Genomic DNA, 26,875 nt, shown 5'->3' on the forward strand with positions numbered 1-26,875 from the left:
TACATTGGGCCGGGGATCGAATCCGCACCTCTGCAGTGACCTGAGCCACTGCAAATCAGATTCTTAATCATCTGTGCCATGGCAGGAACCCCCAAAAAAGCCTTGGTTTAGTGATTCTTCAAATTAGGTACTTCCCTGCATATGGACAGTTACCTGTAGCAGCTCTTTAGCTGAACCTCTCTTCTCCACATCCATCTCAAGACAGCGGTTCAAAAAGTCTCGGAAGATAGCTGACAGCTTCTCTGGGTTCTGAAGCTCTGGGGTCCCATTGGTGGCAATGAGGTACAAGGCCTGGTAATGTAAATAGAGAAATGCTTTAGGCTCCAACTGGGTCTCTCGGTCCTCAGACAGGCCCTCTAGAAATATGGTCAGTTGCTTTCTGCCTCCTGAACACAAAGAGGCAGCTCTGGTATATTGATACGGAGAGAATATACCTAAGGGTCACACTTAATATTTAAAGGCCATGTGACCATGTGCAAGCCAGTGAACTCCCAACTTCCTTATCTGTAAAACAGGGACAATAATGGTGCCTATTTCCTATGTCTGTAAAATAAAACAAAACAGTATACTGAAAGCATTTTGCAAGCTTACGAAATGTGTTACAGACCCAAGGGTTTATTATTATTCCTGATTATAGATCTAAATGGTTTATTATTATTATTTATTCAACCTGATGAGTTAAACATCTGCACATTTGCCAAAGGAAATTATTCCTGGTGCCTTTGCCACAGGCATCTAAAAACGGATCTCTTCCAGCAGGAAAGGAATATTTAAAGAAAGTATTCTGTAAAGGAGCAACCTGTTTCACTGTGCCACCTTGGTCCCCTCACATAAAGCATCTCCTGGGAAAGGTAAAAACTTACCCGTACTAAACCTTTTCAAGCACTTAGCACTTTCATTCATAAAGTGTTGACACAACTACTTACTATCTAATTTAATGACCACAATAACTCTGGGTAGTAAGCAGGGCAAGAATTATCATCCCCATTTCACGGATAAGGCCAGGAACATAAACAGATATGCCTGGGATCATGCTGTTTGTACAAGCTCTTGTTCTCTGACTTTAATCCCAGTCTTATTTGCATCACACTGTACTGATCATCATTTTCAAGGCCACTCTGAGGTGAAGGAAGATGAGTGGTATGTGGATTCATAGGGCAAAACTGGGAGCCAAGGGCAGAAACTACAGAAGGTAGTTTCAGTTTGATACATTAAGCACATTCCAATAATCAGGGCTATCCTAGAGGTATCCAGCTAAGATTAGATGACTGCCGTCAGCAACAATGCACAGGGTATTCCTGCATTAAATAGGAGGTTGGAATAAATAACAAAATAAAAGCAATCAGAATAACTCTCATATTTGCCCATGATCAAAATCATCAACCTACATACAGGTGTATTCACATACTGCTTTCCCTCTCCTATTACAACGAAAAATTGTCCATATTCTAATCTAATGCTCTTTGCTTCAGTGCTTGATCCAACCCCTCTTATCTACTTAGCAGCATCATCCCTACAGAGTCGCTTCTCTCTTGTACATGACCATTTTCCTCCTCTCCACTAGATCACTCCCATCAGCACAAAAGCATGACATAGTAACATCTTCAAAAAAACCCACAATAACCCTCCCCTGATGCCACTTCAAAATACTGCTCCATTTCTGTTACCTTAAGAGCAAAACTTAAAAAATAAAAATAAAACCAACTGTTTATACATGCCACCTCAACCTCTTCCACTCTGATGGATTTATTCTAATTAGGCTTTCATTTCCATCACTCCAATGAAACTGATTCTCAAGGTCATCGATAACTTTCACACTGGCAAATCTAATGACCATTTCCTAGTGTTAATGCAACCTGTCCGTCACATCTGACACAGTGATCCATCCTCCTTCTCAAAACACCTTCTCCTCCTAAGAGGCCTCCAGGACACTTCTCTCAGTTCTCCTTCTACCAGAAAGGCCACTCATCAGTCTACTCTGCTAGTTCCTCCAGCCTGTAAGCAGGAGAGTATCCCAGGTCTCAGGACTCACACCTCACTCCTGAGGTGAGGGATCTCATTATCACCTAGCTCTGATTTTTAAATAAACCAACCATATAATACCTAGTAATACATTTATATTTATGGTCCTGACCTCTACCCCTTGAATTCTGAACTCTTATGCCCAATTCTAATCAGAATCTCCACGTTGATATCTAATAAACATTTCAAATTAACACAGTCAGAACCAACTCTTATTATTCCACTTTACCTGTTCTTCATACTTCTCAGGAAATGGCAAGTGAATTCTCTGCAATGAAGGCCCCAAATCTCATATTTATTTTTGATTCCTCTTTCCCTGATATCCCCTTCAGCTTGTCAGCTATACATTCAAGATATTTTCTGAGTCCAACTACTCTTCCTTCTAGTCTTGACAATGTAGTTTCAACCATCACTCTCGTGTGAACAATTACAACAGTCTCACAGTCTATTTTCAAAAAAAGCACCCAAATGATTCATTTACAACATTAGTCAGATTATATTATTCCTGAGCTCAAAATCCTCCAATGGCTTCCAATCTCTCACAGAATAAAAACCAAGTTCCCACAATGGCCACAAGGTCTTAGGAGATCTGACCTTGGCTACTCTGCTCACTCACCACAAGGAGACTGGTCTCCTTGATTTTCCTCAGGCTACATCAAGCATGTTCTCAAAATTAGTTCTTTGTATACCTGATACTTGGAAAACCCTTGTGTTAGATTAACCTCATGGCTCACTTCTTATTTTCTTCAGGTTTCTGTGCAAATAACTTACAAGAGAGGACTTCATTCTCTGCCCAGAATAAAACAGCACACTTCTCCCTCTTTCCCCCTTTACTCTCTTAAGCCCCTTTCCCTGCCTTTTTTCCATAGCACTTATCTTCTGTTACTAGAGACTAATTTGTTTTATTATCATTAGAACAGTTTCTTGCACATTATAGGAACTCAAATAATCACTGAAAATGAATGAATGACTACTAATAAATGTTCTCTTTAGGCATTTATACTTTAAGTTCAACAGCACCTAGTTTTATCCAAAAATAGAAAGCCAAAAGCCCAAACATCTTGATATGGAACTAGTAACACTTACTCTCAGAGGGTTTTCGTTGAGGTATGGGGGTTCCCCTTCAATCATTTCAATGGCCATGATGCCCAGGGACCAAATGTCAACCTTGGGTCCATAGGCCTTCCGAGTTACAACCTCTGGTGCCATCCAATATGGGGTTCCCACCATGGTGCTCCGTTTGCTCTGCTCTGGGGTGATCTGGGCACAGAATCCAAAATCAGCTAGAAAAGGAAAAGAAACGACAGAAAGAATTTATATGTGGAGTATTCCTTCTGTATGTATTGACTATGTGCCTACCCCTAGGTGTCAGGCTCTGCCTGGGTCCTAGCCACTGCATCCCTTGTCTTTCCAAACCTGGAGTCACGAAACTGCCACCTCCATGTCCAGCCCCTAGCCTGTCTTCTGTTCACCTTTCAAGGAGAAACATAACAAACATCGTCTCTGGCCTCCCACCCCTCCTCAAACTGGAAGGACTAGGTATTAAAAGTCAAGCTGCCCATTCTGACCTTGACTACTTGCCCAAACCCTGCTTTCTTCTTTCTTTTTTTGGATGGCTTTTTAAAAAATTTTTATTTTCTATTAAAATATAGCTGATTTATGTTATGTTAGTTTCAGGTACACAGCAAAGTGAGTCAGCTATACATACATCCATTCTTTTTCAGATTCTTTTCCCATATATGTTATTACAGAGTATTGAGTAGAATTCTCTGTGCTATACAGTAGGTCCTTGTTTATTAACTATTTTATATAAAGTAGTGTGTATGTGTTAATCCCAAACTCCTAATTTATCCCTCCCCCCTCTGTTTTCTTCTTGAAAACCACTCTCATGCCCTAGGATCTGGTAACCAGGTTGCTTTATTTCCTGGGCATAAGTCCCAGACTTAAATCCTAATTTACCTGCGCCCAGGCACGGCCCTGCTTTTATCAGTTCCTCACCCTGTGCCCTATGACAGAGGCTGCTAACCGTCTTCCCATCTACTGCGACACAACCTGTTTGTCTGCACCACAGCCCTTACACTTTTGAACAAAATGTTCGTCCTGCAGTTCATTCACAGTATATTGCAGTTATGTTTATTTAATTATGAGGCCTTCAATAGGAAGGACTGTCTTCTTACTCATTTTTTCTCCATTCACAATAGGCCCAGTATATGATACACATTTAACAAAAGCTTGCTGAATGAACGACTGAATGAAAGAAATTACACAAATTTTTTTTTAATTATGTATTTTGTCTACACTGCACATGCACAGCCATACTAGGCTGAGAACTCCTTGAGTACAGGCCAAAATATCCTTGGTATCCATCACAGGACCTAGCATGTATAAATTTTTTGGCTGAATGCATAAATGAGTGAGAAAAAAAAATGACATTCCATATAGTGCTGAGTAATATGAAGTACCTGCATACTAGAGGAAATAAAGATTCTATGGTGAACCTTGTAGCTACTCTCACATGGTTACCATCCCAGAAGAGACAGGGTCCCACAGCGAAGAGAGGTGTTACCACTCCTACTCACTTAGCTTGACAGAGCCATCCATTCCCAACAGGATGTTGTCACTCTTGATGTCTCTATGAATAACTTGATTTGAATGCAGAAATTCCAAAGCCTGCAGGCACTATTGAAGCAATGTGGGCAGAGGGAGAAAAAAAGGACATATAATATGAAAGCTTACAAAAAAATCACTATTCCAACCTTCTCATTTTATAACAAAAGTGAGGTCTCAGTGTGTAAAAGACTTGCTCCAGTGTGTAAATCAGTGGAAGAGGCAGGTCTAGAACCTAGTCTCTTGTCTCCTAAGCATTCTTTTAACACTCCATGCTACCTTATACCTTTCTTTGTTACAGACCTGATTATATATCACAATCTTATTATAGTTAAACCTTATTTGATATCATCTCATATTATATCTCATTATAGTTTGAAGTAAAACACTCCCTCCAAAGTATTTTAGAGTTCTTTACAGAACATCAGATCCCTGACAAAGGACGTGAGGCAAACAAACAAACAAAAAGAAAAAAAAGAAAAAAAAAAAAAAAGAAGAAAGAAAGAAAAAGAAAAAGGACTGAGGAAAAACAGAAAGAATTTTATAATGAAAAAACTAGAGGAAAGCCACAAATAAGAGTCACATTTCCAGAGATTTCTCATCGCTCAGCAGGTTAAGGATCTGGCATTGTCACAGCTGTGCCTCTGATTACAGCTGTGGCCTGGGTTTGACCTCTGGCCCAAGAACTTTCGAAAAAAAGTCACATTTGGGAAACTAGAAAAATGGAAGCAGAGAACTTAGAATGGTAATCTTATTTTGGTGAGGAGATAAATTTGTACTGTTTTGGATATGCTGAACTTTATATTCCTATAAATATCTGCAGACAAACGTCCAGGAGGCAAATGAAGATGTGAGTCTTGAGTTCTGTACAGAGGTCTGGACAAACGTTTATAATCATTTGTGAAGAGGTAATTTTTTTTTAAAGTTATAGTAACGGTTAGAACTGGAAAATGTTATAGATGATAAGAAGAGAAAGAAAAGAACCTTGGAAAACACCCAGGCTTAGCAGGCAGAATGAGTAATGCAGAGACTGAATGGAACAATGAAAATGCCTGGTACTGACCAATAATATTATTCTAGAGAAATCTCTCACTCTCTCTGGGCTACTGTTTTCCCATCTGTAAAACGTGGGGGATCAGAAAGGATACTCTCAGGGTTACTATTAAATCAACTAGTTTTAAGTTCATACCCCAAGGCTAAAATTTTAGAGGCTTCTACCAATTAAAAAATACTAATGATGCAAACTAATCAGAAAATACTATTTAAATGTCCTCAATATTTCACTTTCTTTTTAAAATTAAAAAAAAAAATTTTTCTTTTTAAGGTAGCACCTGCAGCATATAGAAGTTCCTGGGCTAGGTGTCGAATCAGAGTTGCAGCTGCAGCCTACACCACAGTCACAGCAACACCAGATCCAAGCCACATCTGTGACCTATGCTCAGCTTGCAGCAACACTGGATCCTTAATCCAGGGATCGGACCCACATCCTCAAGGACACCATGTCCTTGAGTCACAACGGGAACTCCCAATACTTCATTTTCTAAGAACAAAGTAATGGTTAAATTAAAAACAAACAATAGCCAGAGTGGTTTTTCTTCCTGGAAAAGTTAAAGAGTTGCTTTCCTAAGAAGCAAGAGACGCTGGCCTTTGGACATCAAAAATTATGATAAAAAAGGATGATTTCAAGAAATTGGATCCTTCATACACCGTTGGTGGGAATATAAAACAGTACAACCACTTTGGAAAACTGGCTGATCAGGAAAATGTTAAACATGAAGTTGCTCTACAACGAGAAGTTCCACTCCTACGCAAATATCCAAGAAAAATGGAAACAGACATCCAACCAACAACTTGTACACAAATGTTCACAGCATTGTACATAATAGCCAAAAAGTGGAAACGACGCAAATATCCATCAGTTGATGGACAGATTAAAAAAAGGAATCTTATTTGCTAATAAAAGGATGAAACTTCAAAACATTATTGTAAGCAAAAGAAGCCAGTCAGGAGCATTCACTGTGTGATTTCACTTATATGAAATGCCTGGCACAAGTAAATGTATAGATAGAGAAAACAGATTAGTGGTTGCATTGGGCTGGGAGGGCTGAGAAACGGGTAGGTGGGGAGTGACTTCTGAATATGGAGTCTCTTTTTAGGATGATGAAAATGTTCTAAAATTGATTATGGTAATGGCTATAACTCAATATACTAAAATCCATTAAATTATACACTTTAAATCGGTGAATAATATAGTATGTAAATTATATCTCAATAAAGGTATTCTCAAAAAGGGGAATTATCTCTCCTAGAACTTAAAAATAACGGTAATGCCACTTATTTAGGTAACATTTCAATGTCTTTCTAAATGCCTTTTAATCCATGTGGTACTCCTAAGGTATATACAGTGTGAATGTCGCAGTTCCTATTTTAAAGATAAATCACCCGAGTTCTCTGGTGGCTCGGAATGTTAAGGATCTAGTTTTGCCACTGTAGTGGCTCAGGATGCTGCTATGGTGTAGGTTTGATCCCTGGCCCAGGAACTTCTGCATGCTACAGGTGCAGCCCAAATCAGTCAGTCAATCACTTGAGGCATATTGGTTTCCCAAAGCACACATATATATTCTCAACCAGCATAGCTCAGCATTCCTGGGGTGAAGAAAAACATCTTAGATATTACAGTAACTGCGGCTTTCCAAAGATCCACAGTATATATGTATAAACTAACATACAGTATACTGATAGTATTAAATGTCATGGGGAAAATGTGAGTCTGAAAAAATGCCTTAAAAGGCTCCTGGTGAGGGAGGGAAGGTAATGAAACAGAAGTTGAGAAACACTGCTCTAGTGGTACAGCAAAAGTACCTAAGACTCCTAGGCTTGTGTTAATTCCACTATGTGTGTGGGTGTGTGGGGGGTGTTCTAGATCCCAGCATTTTTAATGCAAAGGTGATCATATTTTCTAGGACAGTGTATTTCACATGACTTTATTTTCCCTAATATTAATATTTATAAAACTACATAACTTCATCTGTATGTCTCCGAATCTTGTATCACCAAACCCTAAGCAGACTCACCCCATAAAACTCTGAGCCTAATCTTCTATTCTTCCCCTAATTCCCAAACTTTTCTATTATTAAGCTGTCAGAAAGTTACAGGCTCTTTCCAGCAAAGCACCCAATATGCTCAACTTCTCCGGATACTCCCTTCATCTTCTTGCTCTAATGAAGATGTGGCTTTCTCCTGAGAACACTACTTTTTATGGAGGCCTTGTGGGGGGTTTTATTTTTCCTTCTTATGCCAGCATTTTAAAGACTTCAGACATTTAATATCAATGAGGAGAAAAAGAATACCTATTTAAGCTTTTTTTCTATTTCTTTTGCCTGGAAATATTTTACCCTAGATTTCTACATGGCTTGCTTTTCATATTCAGATCTTTACTCAAATCTGTGGCAAAACCTTTCCTGACTACTCTGTCTGAAATAGACCTCCTCTGTACCTTCTTACTCTGCTGTATTTCCTTCACAGCACATGAATAAGCAGAAAAGCAGAATAAAAATATGATTAAAATATATACCCATATAAGAGGAATAAAGGAAAATAAGAGTTCATAACAGTACTTTTTTTAAGAAGTTGAAATTATAAGTGATTTTATATATGATATACAAATTTACATATATATATATCGAACCTTCTAATTTTTCTACAATGGGCATATAATTTTATAATCAGAATATAGTTACCTTTCTAAAAAATTTTTATTATAGTTGATTTACATTGTTCTGTCAATTTCTGCTGTACAGCAAAGTGACCCAGTCATATACACACATACACTCTTTTTCTCACATTATCTTTCATTAAGAACATAGTTACCTTTAAAGAAAAAATAATGGCAAGAAACATTTCAAAACAGGGGAGCTCCCGTCGTGGCACAGCAGAAACGAATCTGACTAGGAACCATGAGATTGCAGGTTAGATCCCTGGCCTCGCCCAGTGGGTAAGGATCTGGCGTTGCCATGAGCTGTGGTGTAGGTCGCAGACGAGGCTTGGCTCTGGCATTGCTGTGGCTCTGGTGCAGGCCGGCAGCTATATATAGCTCCAATTAGACCCCTAGCCTGGGAACCTCCATGGGTGAGGCCCTAAAAAATGGACAAAAAAACAAAAATTTCAAAACATGTATAAGGGGATGATGGGAGTGTACAACTAATTTTTCCCACCTCTGCAATACCCAGGCTGAGGTCCCATCGGATGTGTAACTTTGAAAGACATGGATATGGAAGCACATCCTGCTCAAGACTGACTGGCCACTGGCCTTACCTCCCGACACACAGCTGCAATCTGGCCTTCATCCATGCACGTTTCTGTCACCACATCTGTCAAAGAACCTCCAGCCAAGTATTCCATGACAACCCACAGTTCATCTCCCACGAGGTAACTGCAGAGGTAAAGACAGAGTGAGGAGGACCAGAGTACACTGAGCCACAGCAGTGAGATTCAAAGGCTAAGCATATACACACAGTGACTCTGCATTTCTCTCAGCTCTGGAAGAGTCTAGCGTTCTTTTTTTCCCAAGGAAAAGCAGAATCTACGGGACAGAATTACTAACTTGATATCTCTTAAGGATTTGCCTGGAGAAAACAAAGCGGACTAGTCTGTAAAGCCACAAAAGACAAAACTAAAATCACTAAGTTGAAGATATAATACGGTGTTATTCCATCACAACACAAAGTAGTGCTTCCTAAAATCAGGCATGACTCTCACACCTCTAGAAGTACGAAAGCAGAGAGCACCTGAACGTTTGACAAAGATGGGATCTGGAACCCATCTTAACAACATTAAGGAACGTCTCTAAACCTCTCTCAGATCCATGAGACCCATGGTGGGAATTGTTCAAGACACATCCCCGGGGAGTCCAGCACAGTGGATGTAAATATGTATCGAATAAATCAATGAGTAAAATAAAATATAATTGTAAATATTAAAATGAAATAAGGGCTATAAAAGCCTTTTAAAAGCTGTAGAGGAGTTCCTGTTGTGGCTCAGCAGTAATAGACCCAACTAGTATCCATGAGGATGCAGGTTTGATTCCTGGCCTTATTCAGTGGGTTAAGGATCTGGTGTTGCCATGAGCTGCGGTGTAGGATGACAGCTATAGCTCCAATTTGACCCCTAGCCTGGAAACTTCCATATGCCATGGGTATGGCCCTAAAAAGACAAAAAACAAAACAAAACAAAAAAGCTGTAGCGATTTATACCCATAGCCATTATCCTGACAATGAGCTCCATTTTGAATGTCTCTGATTCTAGGAATGGAATGAATTCAGTAGGGGCTGTATAGCCAAAGCTTCTCCTGGAAGCCAAGGACTGCTAGTGGGTACTGTATCCCTAGAGACACGTGGGGCTGACATGAGTTACAACAGATAGTTTCACTCAGGGACTGGATCATTTAGGCTTTTTATGTGATAAACAGAAAAGTCATTTTGTCTGGTCAGCTTTTTCAGCTATATACTACAAAATGAAAATAAAGCTATTCAAAGTAAAAATGGAGTCTGGAGCCCTAAAAATTCTTGTGGTAGCTTTAGACAAAGGAGCTGGACTGGATGGCTTGAGCTGTGTGGTATTATGTCATCTTATCTTCACCCTGATATGGGGACTATTGCCGGGCAGATAGGGAAACTATTGGAAAAAACAAATGGTCTCAAGCAAAAGGGTAAGATCTGAGTCCTATTCTCTTGACCATAAATCAATCCAGTCCTCTTTCCATAATATTACGCATTCTTTATACAATAAAATCTTTTTAGTTTTTTTAATGTCCATGAAGGTAAAGTAGGAAACACTAATTTTTTCATCAACAGTATCTTGTGATATTTTCTTGTGAGACAACAAAGTTTGGGGACTTAGACCAAAACAGAATTAAAGACCAGATAAAAAAATCCCTTCACTGGCATGAGCCTATTTCTTCCAGGACAAAGACTGCACATTTATAGACTGTCCCCCAGCACACTGAGAAAACATCTGTCAACTTGGAAAGACTAGAGGAAAATGTGAGGGTACAAAAGATTATGTGGACACTGGCAAAAAGAGTCCCTTTACCTGGGCCTGATATATCATTCAATCTAAGATAATGCAAGACCAGATTCAGGTTGTCCCAGTTACTTGGTGGCTACACACTGTGCCAAGGTACCTTCTCAGAGTATCACATACTTGGAGAGGAACCAATAGAAATGAAGTTCTCCTCTGGGACAACTCACAAAAACCACGAACTCTCAAATGCAATACATTCACTGAATGCTAGCTTAAGAGAACCCAACTTTTTCCGCCCACAGGAGCTCCTAGGTATTTTTTTCTACACCAAACTGGGAACTGTTTGACAGCAGGGACTGAGCTTTATTTACTCCTGATTACATAGTATAAGCCTCTGGAAACACCAGCAAAGGTAGGATCAAAAAACAATTTATAAATATTCTAATCCCATTCCCAGAACACAGATTCCTTCAACCACATGGTCATGCATTTTATTGTTTAGATACCTCTGTTAATGGGGAACTCACTCTTTTATGAGATAGGTCATAACTTTACTAGATGGCTTTCATTTTTCTTTATCTTAAGACAAAATCTGGTACCTTATAACCTTCAGTAGTTTGTCCACTCAATATTCTCTGTATAATGAATGCATAAAAGAGGTGAGAAAATGGATACTAACTTTCAGCGGATCTTCAGAATCAATCATGACTCACATTGTAGAGAAACAAGCATTCCCCAAAAGGAGAAGGCTTTACTCTCTACAGCTATCAACATCATCTGCTGGGAAGGTCAAAGTCCTCTTTGAAAAAAAAAACCTTACTAATATTTTAGATGAGAACAAGAAATCTGGCATAATCTGTCAGCAATGAAAACTAGCTAGCAATGCAATATAAATAGCAAAAAAAAAAAAAAAAAATTAGAGTCCAAGACTTAGTCTAATATAACCTCCTCTTGTGATGTCTCTGAAACCCAGGCAAGAAGTTCACCTTCTTTGTTCAGATATCAGAGAAAAGAACATGAAAAATGGAAAGGGCATGGACATTGATGCTAGGAATATTAAATCCAAAACCCTTGTTTACTACTTACTGGCTTACTGGTCTTGGACAAGTTATTAACTTCTATGAACCTCAGTTGCTTCATCTGTAAAATATAGATAATAAACCCTACCTCACAATGAGATACTACTATTTATGAAAGTGTTTAGTACAAAGAAAAGCATAACACAAATCTTAGTTATAACCCTTATTATTATGTTGAAGAACAGAATTCTAGTTGGCTGGGAAAATGGGCTAAAATAATCAAACTGGAATTTCATGAAGATAACCCAAAAGGTCTGTTACCAGCTTAAGGTAAGCTCTTGTTAAAAAAAAAAAAATTTTTTTTTAAAATTCAATTTGAATTGATTACAAATTTACTGGGGGTCAACAAAGAAACAGAACTCTTAAAAAAAAAAAAGAAAAAGAAAGAAAGAAAGAAAGAAAGAAGGAAATCAAGTTCTGCTGCATTTGGAACAAAGGTGGGGTCCCACTCTCTCCATACCAGCACATTTCTAACAAAACTACTGAGTGTCGCACTTTAAGAGAAGGTAGACAAACTAGAATTATACAGGGGAATGCACAAAAAAAGGAAAAATCTGGGATACAGAAGCATTTAAAGAGCTACATTTTTGACTCAGATGGATGGGCTGAAGGGCTTCCCTGTGGCAGAACGAACAGTACCAGGACCAGCTATTAGGAGGAAGAGGGCGGGAGGGTTTAGCCTAATCCAGAAAGACTGTGCAGAAATCAGAGGTGTCCAGTGGTACGCAGAGTAGGAGGCAGAGAGCTAAGCATCATAGAGGATTCTTAAAAAAAGAAGGCAGTTCTGAGTGCTGATGTTGCCTTCTCCTCTAACAGTTCCACTGTCCATCAGTCCCAAGGCCCGATCTCCCTGACAGGACCACCGCTCCATACCTGTCCAAGTAGTTCACAATATTTGGGTTCTTGTTTTCCCTCATGACTAGGATCTCATTAATAATCAGCTCTTTCTTCGGCTGCTGCTGAAGATTCATCTGCTTAATGGCCACCTGAAATCAGAGTACATTCATGTGCAACCAGAGTCACTCAGCATTTATTGAGCACTTACTAAACAGCACACCATAAACACTTAGGAGACAGAGATGAATACGATATGGTCTTAGCCCTTGAAGAGCTCACAGTTCATCGTAGATCAGTGGTACTCAGTGTGAGGTTCCCAGACCAGCAACATCATCATCATCTGGGAATGTGCTGGAAATGGAAATATTCAGGCCCTATCCAGATCTACTAAATCAGACACTCTGTGCTTTAAAAAGTCCTCCAGGCAATTTTCACGTGCACCAAAGTTTGAAGATCAAGCTTTCTAGTAAATAAAATACTTAGGTTAGAAAAATACTTTTAAAAATCACAATACAAAAGAGGCACCCTATAACAAAAGTCATACAAAGTCCTACAGAAACATTAAACTGGTCAAGAACTCTTCAAACTAGCAATGCAGAGAGGCTTCATAAAGGAGAGAACTTTTGAACTTGGTGTGGAAAAATAATTCAAGTTGACTAGATTAAGAGAAGAAACGGGATTTTTAATGTTTACGTATGAAAAAGATCTTACAGGGTTTTTTTTTGGTCCATAGACATAAACAAACTTCTACATAATATAAACGTTAGTTTCCAAGGCACTTTGCATCTATTTCTTTTATGTGTCAGGTACTAAGTACTTTGTTGTGGTTAGCGTTGTTTTAGGGCAGCACCTGCACACCTGCAGCATGTGGAAGTTCCCAGGCTAGGGGTCTAATCAGAGCTGCAACTGCCAGCCTACACCACAACCGCAGCAGCAGCAGATCCAAGCTGTGTCTGCAACCTACACCACAGCTCACAGCAATGCTGGATCCTTAACCCGATGAACAAGGCCAGGGATCAAACCTTCACCTTCATGGATACTAGTCGAGTCTGGTACTGCTGAGCCACCACAGGAACTCCAGGTACTATGTAATCCTAAATATATTTCAATTAACCCTCAGAGACACGTTATACATTAAGGATTACTAATGACCCCTTTTGACAGATGAGGAAATTGTGATTCAGAGAGGGTATGTGACTTGCATGCATAGCTATTCGGCAGCAAAGTCAGGATTGGAATCCTCACAAGTGATGCCCATTTATCCTGTAGACACAGTCTGATTAATACGTTTAATAACACTCTCCCCTTTTTTACAGAAATGGCTCCTGTTGTGCCTAGAGATGCTCCTCAGCCCAACATTCAAAGTCCTTATGATCTGACCCCTATCTTACTTCTCTCTGTATTTCTTCATGTATTCTGTGATCTGAGCTTCTCTCCATTTGGAACATCTTGCATTGTTTTCACATGTTCAAAACCTTCCTATACTTTTGTTAGGCCTAAAGAAACCTCATTCTCTGAACAAGATTGGCTTTTTTTCCTTCTTTGAAGCCCCATAAGATCATATTTATACCTCTTGTGTGGAACATACCACACACTGAGCTGTATGATGACTTGTTAGGGTGTGTATTTCTAGAAAGCTTGAGAGCCCATTTGAAAGCTTCGAAAATCCCTGATGCCAAGCACAAGGCCTGATATACAGCAGGTATTCAACAAATGTTTGTGGAAATGAAGAGGAAAAGAGAGAATTCAGTGGGTTGATAAGTATTTTGTTTTAAAACCACAAAAAGGATCAGCAATAGACTACTTTATCCTATAGGAGTAGACTTTAAATTATTTCCCAAACGTTTATTCCTTAAAGATATTTTTTTTCCTGCTTAACAGACAAGAACATAAACACCTTATAGGACAACTAAATAAGTCTTTCCAGAATCAGCAAGAAGTATAGAGTATGAATGACTCAACTTTTATGGGAAAAACCCTGAACTCTAATTTTTTCAAGTCAAGTAATGTCATTGGTCAAGAGCTAGTTCATTACTAAGAATAGAAACGACGTTTTAAACATTTTGATCACCTCTATTCCCCACCCTAAGTGAGGAAAAAAAACCTGCTTTGGAGTGGGGTCTCCTTTCAGGTTAGGCTTCTGGTCTGGTTGCGGCTTTCTAGAACAGCTGATGATTAGCTTTTTCTCATGTCTGAAGAGGAATACACTGATCTAAAGACCCATTACATTAGGATAATAAGCCCTTACAACACACATAAGACCTGGACCCAAAGGAGTGCCTTTGGAGTTCCGCAGGCCATCCTTATGAATGTCAAAGAGGTCACGGCTGGCAGCACAAAGGGAGAAGAGAGGCCAGCCATAGAGGCAGTGGCAGGACACCAGGAGTCCTTTTCAATAGCTACTGACTACTGACTGACTAACTATGGGCTAGGCTAAAGGCCCCTCGGCTAATCAGATTCCTTCTATTCAGGCCAGCAGACAGCACTCCTATAAGAGAAAAAGAACTAGACTTGAACTCTGAGGACCTAAACTCTGGGACCGAGTCTTTCACTTACTAACCTTGACCAATCACAGCTCTCTGAGCCTCAGTCTCTTTATCAATACTGAGGATAATAATCCCAACCCTGATTCCCCTTCTTACAGGACTGTTTTGAGAACTAAAGGAGACAGTAGTCAATGTGTTACTCATACATAAGAAATTTAAATAATACAGTAAGACAACAATGAAAATGCTAATTATTGTTATAACTCCATTTCATGAGTACTTGGCACAAAGCAGCAAGAATGACAACATTATTAGCAGGAATTTCAGCAAAAACCAAGCACCCTCCCACCACTACTATTTATTGAATGCCTACCAGGTGCTAGTATTAGGCAAGGTCCTCTACTGACAGTATCTCAGTAAAACCTAGCAAGAACCCTGCCAAGCAAAAATCATTATCTGCATTTTCAGGTAAGGAAATTGGGACTAAGATTTACAAGAAAGTTGCGCAAGGTCATAATCAATGCCTTCAGGTTCACAGGACTTCAAAGCCTCTTCCACTCTATTCTTTCTATTTCATGCATTCTGTCTAAAAGAGGGCTTGAAAATTAAGTGTTGGATCTGTAACTGGAAAACTTCCCAGCACTAACATTCTATCTTCCCATGTGTGATAGACAATAGCTCTCTTCTTCTTAGCTGGCAAACTCCCAGTAAGTACTCACTCACAAACACAGAGCACCTCGCCAGCTACACTAAAAATTTATACTCCCTGGGGCAGGAAATGAGGCCTTCTTGACTACATTGCATTAGCCACCCTAATGGACCCACTTCCATTCATAGTTTTGTAACCACAAGGCAGGCACATAGTGAAGTCAAGTTTCTGTTTCCTGTGGCCAGCTTCTCACACATTCTATTCAGGCCAGCAGACGGCACTCCTATAAGAGAAAAAGAACCTTGAGGCCTTCCAAGAAACTCCCAGCACCAGGCTGCCTCCCATCAAGGGAGATGAGGCCTCAGAGGCCAGAAACACAGCAAGGGGCACTAATGCCTAACCTTACAGCTCAGAAAGTATAAGTTTAGGTTTCAGAATCAAAAGCTTCTAACACAGTCCTTGCTAACTGCTGACAGCACAACCATGTAAAGATTAAATTCCCAACTCCTAAATTCCTCATCAATAAAAAGGAAATAATATTCCCTACCTCATAGGGTTCTTTTTCTTTATTTTAGGGTGAATGATCAATCATTTACTTACATTAAAATATTAAATACCTACTACATGTAAGGAATTTGGGATTCAGGAATTTATAAGACAGGCATCTTCTTCATCTCACATAATATAATGTATAAAACATTAACATCTCTCCTGTTAATGTTTTATACATAAAACATATAATGGAATCTATAATGTTTTTAGTAAGAATTCAATAGAATCAAGTGAGGTATCAGTAGGATCACTTTATCTGCAGTGTGGTAAACATACCATAGTGGCTCAGTGGTCAACGAATCCGACTAGGAACCATGAGGTTGCAGGTTTAATCCCTGGCCTTGCTCAGTGGGTTAAGGATCCGGCGTTGCTGTGAGCTGTGGTGTAGATTACAGATGCAACTCGGATCCCGCGTTGCTGTGGCTCTGGCGTAGGCCGGTAGCTACAGCTCTGATTAGAGCCCTAGCCTGAGAACCTCCACATGCCACAGGTGTAGCCCTACAAAAGACAGAAAGACCCCCCCACATGCACACACAAAAAAAGATCTTAGGTCATCAGGCCTTAGCAATAAGATCAGAGTTCTCCAGCTTACGAAGTATGAGAGACCAAGAGATGCTTCCAAATGAGGACTTCAAAGTCTACTGGAATCCTGCAAACCACCAGACTAGGAGTCAAGAGACATGTGTTTAAGTCTCTTCTATATCAGATTTCTCTCCCAAGAACCAAAATTATAAAAATAATTGTCCACCAAGCAGTTTCACAAGAAGGTCTCTCAGGCAATATCCAACTTCAAACCTCTATCTCCTCCTTTTTTCTTTTTCCTTGATTAATATCACTCCCTGTGAGTCATCCTCACATTCAACAAATTCTGCCAAATCTACTTAAGTACCTCTCAATTTCATACACTTCTACCCATTCAGTCTATGCTACCACCTTAGTCCAAACCATCATCTCTCACGTGGAATTACACAATAACCTCCTGACTCACCCACTCCACTCTTATCTCCTCCAATCTGTCCCCAAAAGTCACAGTGACTTTTTCCAAAATCTGTAAGTCTCATCATGTTACAGATTTCTACTCTACAACAGCAAGAAACTAGAAGTGTCCCTACTAATCTAAGAAGAGCTAAAACTTAAAAAATAAAGAGTGGAACTAAAGGCACAGTTGTAGGAGGCGGTTACTTACCTCCTGTCCTGTGGCCACATCCATTGCAGTGTACACAGTGCCCGAAGCACTGAGCAGCAGGTGGGGAAGAGGAATAAAAACAAGTATTACATGAATTGACATTTGTCAAATGCAGCTCTATACCCAATCTCGCAATGCAAATGTTAATAACAATAGCAGAAAAAATAATCCTCTCCACTACCTCCCCTGCTCTACTCTCATGAGAGGCAGTATGTAGTAGTCAAGAGAATAAAGGCCGTAGTGGCCAGCAGGCAGTGAGGGAAGAATGGAGGGATGGAGGGAGAAAGGCAGAGAAATACTAGGAATAATGCTAGGAAAGTAATCACGTTCATTCTAAATGACTAAAAATTCATTTTATGCCTATAACCACAAACCCTGTATAGTTTTAGGTGAGTGATATGCAACAATAGTTGTAATCTTATATGTCAGTATGTCAGATTTACATGATGCAATTGAAAGAAACTTAAAATTCTAAGTACTAAAAAAACCCACAAACAAACAAAAACATTTTCTAGTCAAGTCCTATAATTATGCTTCCCAAGGAAGTCAGATCAATTCAATGGGAAAAGTCACCGATAAATTTGCCTTGAAGCCAGAAATTATGGTCACCAGCTTCCTAACTACAACTCTTTGGTTGGGCTCCTAACAACATGACAGGATGTTGAGATCACAAGATATGAGCAGTCAAATAAGGACTGGATTATGTGCACTGGCAGTTATTTCCCCATTGCCTGATCATCCAATCTCTAGCCATTTTCTGTCATAAAGCTGCTATCTATATTCCCATCTGCATTTTCCCTTATCCCACCAGATGTCTCATTCTTAAAGGGCAAATATGCCCAGGCCTCAAGGGACTAGACATTTTGAAACTGTGTCTCCATGATTACAGAGGCTCAGAAAGCTACTCAAGCTCACTGATTAGTAGTAGATTGTTTCTACCTCAAATAGACATACGATTAGACATATGAAATCCAGGTTTTTTTAAAAAAAAATACAAAACTTCTGGTCTTAAAGGGAAAAAAAGCAAGCAAAAAATTCTAATAGTACCAACTGGTCATGTTTGTGTGGCATGCATATTTTTAAAATCATGGATGTGGAAACAACAGCATAGGTGCGTAATAAATATTGCATTCCTTTGTTGGCACTAATAGATCTGTGAAGTAAGCAAGGGAAAACCATTTTGTATATGTTGCCTATTTATGGGTCTCCCGCGTCTGCATATGTGTGTGTGTGTGTGTGTGTGTGTGTGTGTAGTTGGAGGTGAAAGATCCTGAATCCACAACCCCTCTCCCTTAAATTGTACAGATAGAGAAACTAAAGTCCAGAGATAGGACCTGATGTGCCCATTACTTATCTATATATACCTTTCCACAACATCCTTAATACCCCAACATAATTAGCTCAAGGAAATACTATCTCAGATTACTCTGAAGCAAGCAAAATAATTTCTTCCTAAGGTGTTAACTACCTTATACCAGTTCCGACTCACAAAAGCATGTCTAGTAGGAGAAGCACTGGACTAGGAAAAAATGAGATCCATTCAAGTCCAGGGTTGTTTTGAGGATTACATTAAACAACAGACGCAAATAATAGATGTTAAATTACAAAAGACTGTACAAATACAACATCAGTATATTATGCAATACTTTACTTATTTCAGAAGTTCTTGAATGCATAAGGAAGAAAACTAAAACAGAAAACTTCAATGACTTCATTAACAGTGCTTTCATTCAAGTAACCCTGAGCTTTCTACAAGCCAGATACTTTTTTCAGTTTCTTTTTAAATTTAGCTAATTAGACATATCTTAGAAATCTCATTATTTTTCTTTTTTATAGAGAGGTATAACTTACCTAAAGTAAATTGCAAAAAGCTCAGGTATTCAACTTGATTTTTTGGTATGTACATACACACCTATGTGTTCACCCGCAAATCACCACAGAAGGTTCCCTCATGCCACTTCCCCTCCTAGACACCACCGTTTTTCTGATTTACATTAGCATGTGTTAGTTTTCTTGAACTTCATATAAACTCATACGGTATCTGCTCTTTCATATCTGGCTTCTTTTGCTCAAAATAATGGCCACTTTTAAGACTTATCACAGTATAATTTTTTGTTTGACTGTCTACCTCCTTCTATAGACAGGGAAGTCTCTCAAGGCAGAAACTGTCTGATTCATTGCTGTATTCAAAGAGCCTACCACCTAAAAGTAATTCAGTTAAGATCTGCTGAGTTCAGTATGCTGAGGGCAGAATATAAGATGCAGAGAGGGAGCCAGAGAGCAGGAGACATGAATTTTGGCATCCACCTAGAAAAACAAGTCCCATGTGCTAGCAAAAGAGTTTGCAGTTCTGAGTCTTCCATTTCACAATAGCGCTGGTAGGTTTCAGCATCAGGTAAACAGCATTAATCTGTAAAAGCAGAGCTGTAATTTAGGAAGAAGGTTTTTTTTGAGGGAGGGAGGTTTTTTGCTAAGAAAATCAGTTTTTCACTCTCATTGCAGGGGTACATCTCTCATATTAAGTATAATTCTGCCATACCTAAAGTTAGCCTAACAAAACACCTCCAGATGGGTGAAAGGTGAGGTGGGAAAAGAACAACCAGGTTTATGAAAGGCAGAACAAAAGCAAAATCATATATACCAGCACATACAATTTTAAGTCATTTCTATAGGGAAAGAAAACGCCCCTACTAACCCTTGTCCAATCTTCTCAAATCGTGTGTATTTCTTCTTAGGATCACCCACACTCACTATGCTCCCTTTGAAAGAAACAAAGACCATGAATCATTTTTTTTTTTCCAGATTAGCATACAAAACAGGCCCCATGTTACTCCAAACACTGGAGTTAGTGACAACTGAAGAACTCTCTCCAATACCCCCAAACCACACTAAACATGTCTTTAGTTTTCCCCCTTAAGTTTCAACCAAAAGCTTCATCTCCTTACTGCTTTTATTCACAGCAATCTAATCAATTTTAAACTCCTAAAAGTCATTCATCTATTTTTAAATCCATTCATTCAATAACATTTACTCATTTTAATATGCTCACTTACTACCATCCCAAGCCTATGTTGAGTGCAACAAAGAGAGAAAGATAAGACAGACACAGGTAAGACCAGTCTATGCTCTCAAGAAGCTCCAATCTTGAGGAGGAGACAATTAGCATAAAATTCCATGAAAATATAATAACTGTTGTGATACAGAAAGAGGTAAAGATAAAGACTGGAAAGGCCTCAGAAGGGAGGTGCTATCTGGACTAATTTTTACAGGGTAAAGAGGACTTAGCCAGGAAGAGAAAGTCAAGAAAGCGTTACAGCAGAAAATACTTCAAGTGCAAAAAAAGAGATGTATGGGAGAGTTCACAGTTTCACAAATAGTATTCTGGAGATGGTGAAACGGAGGATCAGAAAAAGGAAGATACTTCTCCCCCAAGTCACATAGCAAACTGGTGTCAGAGCTAAAATTAGGAGTTTGGTTTTGATCTCCCAGACTAGAGTGCTTTCCACTAATACCAATAACTAGGATTTGGTACATTTCACACACATTATCTCATTTGATTTACAAATGAGACAAGCATTAACATCCCTATTAAAAAGGTGGTGACAAGCACTTCCCGTTGGGGCTCAGTGGTAACAAACCTCACTAGTAACCATGAGGATGCAGGTTCCATCCCTGGCCTCGCTCAGAGGGTTGAGGATCCAGCATTGCTGTGAGCTGTGGTGTAGGTCACAGATGCAGCTCGGATCTGGCGTTGCTTGGCTGTGGTGTAGGCTGGCAGCTGCAGCTCTGATTCGACCCCTAGCCTGGGAACTTCCACATGCCATGGGTGCGGCCCTAAAAAGGGGGGAAAAAAAGTGAGAAAAAGGAGACCCAGAGAACAGTAGGAATTGCCCAAGACTCAAGTCAGTGGCCGTGATGGGGCTTCAACTCAAGGGTCCTTAATTCCCAAGCCAGTCTGCTTTCCATGATTCTATGTTCTAAGTATTATTATTATTATTTTTTTTTTTTTTGTCTTTTTTTGCCATTTCTTGGGCCGCTCCCGCGGCATATGGAGGTTCCCAGGCTAGGGGTCTAATCGAAGCTGTAGACGCCAGCCTACGCCAGAGCCACAGCAACACGGGATCCGAGCTGTCTGCGACCTACACCACAGCTCACAGCAACGCCGGATCTTTAACCCACTGAGCAAGGGCAGGGATCGAACCCGCAACCTCATGGTTCCTAGTCGGATTTGTCAACCACTGTGCCACAACGGGAACTCCCTAAGTATTAATTTAAAAAAAAAAATCTGGTTCAGAGAAAAAGAATACATACAGGAGTAAACAGATGACTAGGTAAGTGGATTTCCTTATTCCATCATTTCATAAGGGCTCTGGGCAAGGGTAACTTCTTAAAGAGTGAATTTTTTTTTTAAGTCAAATAAGAATTATCTGGAAGTAATTAAGAGCTGCTAAGCTAGAGAATCAGAAACGTCAACTTAAGAAGGCAATGCCAGCATGCAGACTTGGCAGAACCAGTCATATCAAATCCTCTTTAGAAGTAGTTAAGTACAAAGAATAAATCAAAGGCCTTGTCAGATGATTCTTCTAAGCCCACAGATCAACCCAGTCTTCCTTTTCATATGAGTTCTCCTCAGGTTACTGAAAAACAGAAACAAGCTACCCTAACACAGCCCATTTCTGGTCACTAAAGAAAGTAAAACGGAAGTTTCTACCTGACAGCAAGTAATAGCACGCTCTGATTACAGGGGCACAAGATACACTCTAACCCTAGTTTTTGGGTTACTTTTTGGCTGTGTGAACTTGGGCGGAGTATTTAGCATCACTAGCCTCAAACACCTTAACTGCAAAAGATAAGGATTATAATGTCTGTCTCCACAGGGTTAAAATGAGGAATACATTTTTAAAAAATCAGGAAAAAGCCTTGTTTGTCATTTGGTACATAGCACAGGTTCACAAAATGTTAGTTTCCCTTCCCTCTTTTCCTATAACCAAGACAGCAGATCTGTCTTGTATCAAGGGCAAACATCAATAATGAACATAGCACTCTTTCCCAGCAGGTTAGTCTTTCTCAACATGATATTCCAGACTATTCACTGGGTAAAAGTTATTTGTCATCTTCACAGCCCATACCTAGGCTATCCACACTCTCTTTCATCACATTCACATCCTAACAGGGCTGCTGAGACAGAGAGAAGGTGGGTACGGGGACAAGGAGAAGAGAAGCACAGTCTGTGGCTAAGACATAAAGCACAGTCAGCCAGCCACATACACCAAGTGCAGAACTAAGATCTTAACAGCAACAGAATTCCATCTTTGTGTTCAAACAGCCACATACCAGAGGGAAATTCAAAGACCTACAACGTGCTTACGTAATTTCTCCAAGATCTCCTCATCAGACATTTTGGGCTTCTTCTTCTGCTTCTCAGTATTCCGAGTCAGGGCATCCGGTGGAGTGGTAGTGCTCTCAGTAGGTGAAATGGGAGATGTAGCCACATCCCGAGTTGGAGTAATAGGAAGTGGTTCAATCACAGACCGTGTGTATACCTGCATTTTTGGTGCAAGAATTTGGCAAGGCTAACATCTCTAAGAGTCGTGTGTTAGAACATCCACAGAAGAACAAACCCCAGTAAACTCATCCCTTCTCCTGGGTCAAAATCTATATTCCTCCTCCTGTGTGCCCAGGCCATGAGGATAGAATGGCCTTTTTGGCCCTCCCTATAAACAAAAGGGATTAGTGAGAGTCTGAACTCTGAAGATATTCAATACAGGTTAGACAACTCTCAATATAGAGTGTAAAGGACTTTCTACCATTAGACAGGAATCCCCTCCATCTGTAAAATTCTATTCTTTCTCAAGCTGAAATGAACATCCTGGACTCCATAGTACTTTGCATTGCTAATGCAACACTTAACGTTAGTTTCATTTGAGTTATTCCCTCTTTAAATCCAGAACTCTTGCAGAGAAGGAACTATAATTGCTTTTCTTTAAGAGGCAGTAGGATGTAGTCAATTAGACTATTGATTCTGGAGCCTGATTCCCTGGACTCTTCCTCTTACCATTTGTATGTCTTGGGGCAGGTTACTTCTCTATGCTTTAGTTTCCTCATTTGTAAAACGGTGATGTTAGTGATACCTATCTTACAGGGTTGTTGTGGTAATAAATTAATTATTGTGTGAAATGAGTAGTATCATACCCAGCAGACCTCCTATTTATTCATTTATTTTAACATGTACTGAGAACCTATTATTTGCCTTACTGCACAAAATGCATCCTCTATTCCTGTGAAAAAGTCTTAGAGAAAGTCCTAACTGCAAGGCAGAAAGGGATAAATGTCAGAAGAAATGAGCAAACTATATACTACTGAGGTTCAGAAGAAGTCATCATAAGTTATATGTCCTTTCCCCAGGAAATGCTTCAAGGCATTTATCTTTTTTTTTTTTTTTTCATAAAAACATCACCATAATTTTTTGGCTAGCCTCTAAGCTCCATGAAGACAGGGAATGTGTGTCATTGATTCCTGAGCTCCTAAAGCACTTGCCTAACAAAAAACAAGCATTCAGGTAAATGACAACTCCATGAACAAATGAATGGGATTCTTCAACTGGATGTGAAGGATGGACAGGACTTTACTAGGTGAAATGGGAGAGAAAATTCTACAGAGAGGAAAAAGCAATAAGTCCAAGGCACTGAGATCAGAGACTACAGCTGCTTTCCAGACTACTCCAGCATAAGGATTTCTTAATATTCTATTCTTGCACATATAAAGAAACTATATCCCTGGCACCTAAACCTGTACTTTCATGCCTTGTCCTCCTTTAGTTCTCCGGACACGGCTCCTTGAGGGCACAAACCTTTGCTTCTCTAAAATGCTCTGGCTCCCAGCACAAATCTGCTTACATAAAAAGGCCACTGCACTACGCTAATAAAACCTGGACTTGGGGTCAATTACCTGTTTTCAATCCTGGCTCTTTTACTTCCTAAGAGACTTTGGATAGATCAATTCGCCTTTCCAAATCTGAATTTCTACTATAAATCAGGAATTAACAATGTCTTTTTAGAAAGGAATGGTATGAAGATCAAATGTATTGATTCATTTGTCCATTCACTACTAACTACCTTTCTAAAACCTGCCAAGAACTATGTTAAGCACTGGAAATATTCATGTATTTCCTCTACTTTTGAGGAGTTCCTTGTTTACCAGAGAAAAAACTTTAAATGAATATGCTTATAAACCAAAAAAAGCCATGCCAATGTGAGGTATCTTAACAACTCTTAATTTTGAAGCTCATTTTCCTTAAGATAATTTTGCAACTACAGAAAGAGTGATTCCACAGATTCTGCTTATAAATTCTCATCCTAAAAGGTCATCTAATGCCCTTGAATTTCCTCTGCAACATCTCCCAGGGTCAGTCAACCAACTTCTGCTTGAACATCTCCATGAATTCTCTACTTCTGAGACAGTCTTTTTATGAATTATCACAGAGTTTAAGCCCTAGCTCATTCTTGCATTATGAAGCTCCTGTCATAATAAAAAGTCCAAACGAAGAAGCACTAATAGAGTGTCATTTAATGAAAGATCAGTGCTCAGTGGTGCTAAATCAAGTGAAAGGCAGATTGTGCAAGATGAGGGGAAAGGGACTGTGGTTATTCTGAGCTGCAAGAACCTCAAAGGAAGTTAAATAAAAATCACTGCCAACATCCAGTATCAAAATGCACTTCTGATGTCCAGCATATTAATAGCACTAACGTTTTTATAAATTCTCTCGGGTCTTTCAGTATCATCAATGATGTACTAAAAGGCTGAACACTGCACATTTAACAGAGTAGAAAAGATCAATAGCAGGCTAATTTGTTGCTTCCCAGGGGTCTGGAATAATTTATGCTAGTCCTGCAATACATTAATTCTGTATATCTTCCTGTCTGTGAAGAACAGACTCAGTAAACAAGGGCTGAATTGCTACAGACACCAATTATCGAGGACACATTGGGACTGTCTGCCAAACAATGTTAAATACATATACCATTTCTTGTCCTTAATCATACAGAAAGTACCTTTCAATCAAGGTAGTTTGGTGACTTCACCATCTCCAACATCTAAGGACCCCATCAACGTATTAAACCTCTAGGCATCAGCACCCAACCCTCACTCCCCATGCAAACGCTCATAAATCACAAAGCTGTCCACGTCCCCAGAGACTCACAGATTTCGTGTGCTCCGGACGTGGAGCAATCACTGGAGGTGGGGTGGCATCATCATCATCATCTTCATCTTCTGAAACGGGTGGCACGGCAGGAGTCTCGGACACCGTCTTCACATTCTGCACAGTGAAGAAAAGCCAGATTCATCAGGTCCGACCAACATGGAACTTAAGCTACCAGGATCACCCCTCCTCCAAAAGAAACATTACCCCACTCCCCTTCTGAAACCCACACCAGCCTGCAAGCTCCACCTTTGTGTCACTAGTCTTGGGAACTCAGCCACTTCCCGCCTCTTCTTTCAGCTCCCACTCTCCACTCCGTCCCTTGGCGCCTTCCTTCTCCCACCCAAAGACTAAGTGTGGATGAGGACACCACCTTCCAGCTTCTCTACCTGCCTGCCCTCATCCAAACCCTGAAGACTAGCTCAGAGTTCCTTCTTTTCTATGACTTTTACTCTCTATGCTGACCAGGGCATAAAGTACAAAATGCGGGGAAGGGATCAAAGTTACAACCATATAAAGTTTATCAGTACCATTCCTTGGTCCTTTCTAATATGGTAAATGGAATCCAAACAGGCTTTTGCCTCTCCTTTCCTTTTTTTTTTAAATGGCCGCACCCACAAAGCACACAAAACATCCTGGGCCAGGGATTGAATCCAAGACCCAGCTGCAACCTACACAGTTGCCGCAACACTGTATCCTTTAACTTACTGTTCCGGGCCAGGGATCAAACCCACATCTCCTCAGTGACCCAAGCCGCTGCAGTCAGATTCTTAACCCACTGAACCATAGTGGGAACTCATCCTTTCCCTTTCTTTACCAAAACCTACTGCACCCATTATGGCATTAACTTGAAGATGCAGAACATCAGGAGACCACTGTCTCAGGACAATGAAATTCTCTCCAGCCTGGATGCTACTCACTTCACTAAGACTCTGCCCTATCCTGGGACAAATCTTGCCCACACCACAAGTTGAATCTGCTATCATTTCAACAACTTCATTTTCCCATGTAAACTCTAACAAAGCTGGGTCAAAATTGGCAGGCTTTAGGGCAGGTCCAGGCAAAAAAAATCATACCATCACTGTTTATAACACAGATTCAAGAGACAAAATAGCTCTGAAACATGAGATTTTTGATAGAGATTAAATGATTACAATAAAGGACCAGAGAAGCAATAGGGATCTCTCAGTACATATTGATATAATTCAATGGTTTCAGATATTTTCAGAGTACCTA

At 39.8% G+C, this 26,875-nt stretch overlaps 2 protein-coding genes across 31 annotated transcripts in view; both read right to left on the reverse strand.

The window, feature by feature from the left end:
* LOC100511652 (glycerophosphodiester phosphodiesterase domain-containing protein 4) overlaps nt 1-26,875 on the reverse strand; it is an 882,168-nt gene that overhangs the window by 168,221 nt on the left and 687,072 nt on the right. The gene's annotated exons all lie outside the window — the stretch shown is intronic.
* Nucleotides 1-26,875, reverse strand: part of PAK1 (p21 (RAC1) activated kinase 1) — a 236,440-nt gene that overhangs the window by 7,005 nt on the left and 202,560 nt on the right. For all 30 annotated transcript variants that reach the window (XM_084975452.1, XM_084975463.1, XM_084975453.1 and 27 more), the window contains 9 exons: nt 25,640-25,756; nt 22,808-22,982; nt 20,135-20,198; nt 17,440-17,488; nt 12,603-12,715; nt 8,944-9,061; nt 4,602-4,701; nt 3,109-3,305; nt 154-291 (listed from right to left, as the gene is read on the reverse strand). In XM_084975452.1, coding sequence (XP_084831578.1) covers nt 154-291; nt 3,109-3,305; nt 4,602-4,701; nt 8,944-9,061; nt 12,603-12,715; nt 17,440-17,488; nt 20,135-20,198; nt 22,808-22,982; nt 25,640-25,756 — 1,071 coding nt within the window. The remainder of the gene's footprint in view (nt 1-153; nt 292-3,108; nt 3,306-4,601; nt 4,702-8,943; nt 9,062-12,602; nt 12,716-17,439; nt 17,489-20,134; nt 20,199-22,807; nt 22,983-25,639; nt 25,757-26,875) is intronic.

The sequence above is a fragment of the Sus scrofa genome, chromosome 9 (genome assembly GCF_054392235.1).
Source record: "Sus scrofa isolate SSC_HxYL_T2T_F1_AM1 chromosome 9, Sscrofa_HxYL_maternal_Yorkshire_Landrace_v2.0, whole genome shotgun sequence".
Classification (NCBI taxonomy): domain Eukaryota; kingdom Metazoa; phylum Chordata; class Mammalia; order Artiodactyla; family Suidae; genus Sus; species Sus scrofa.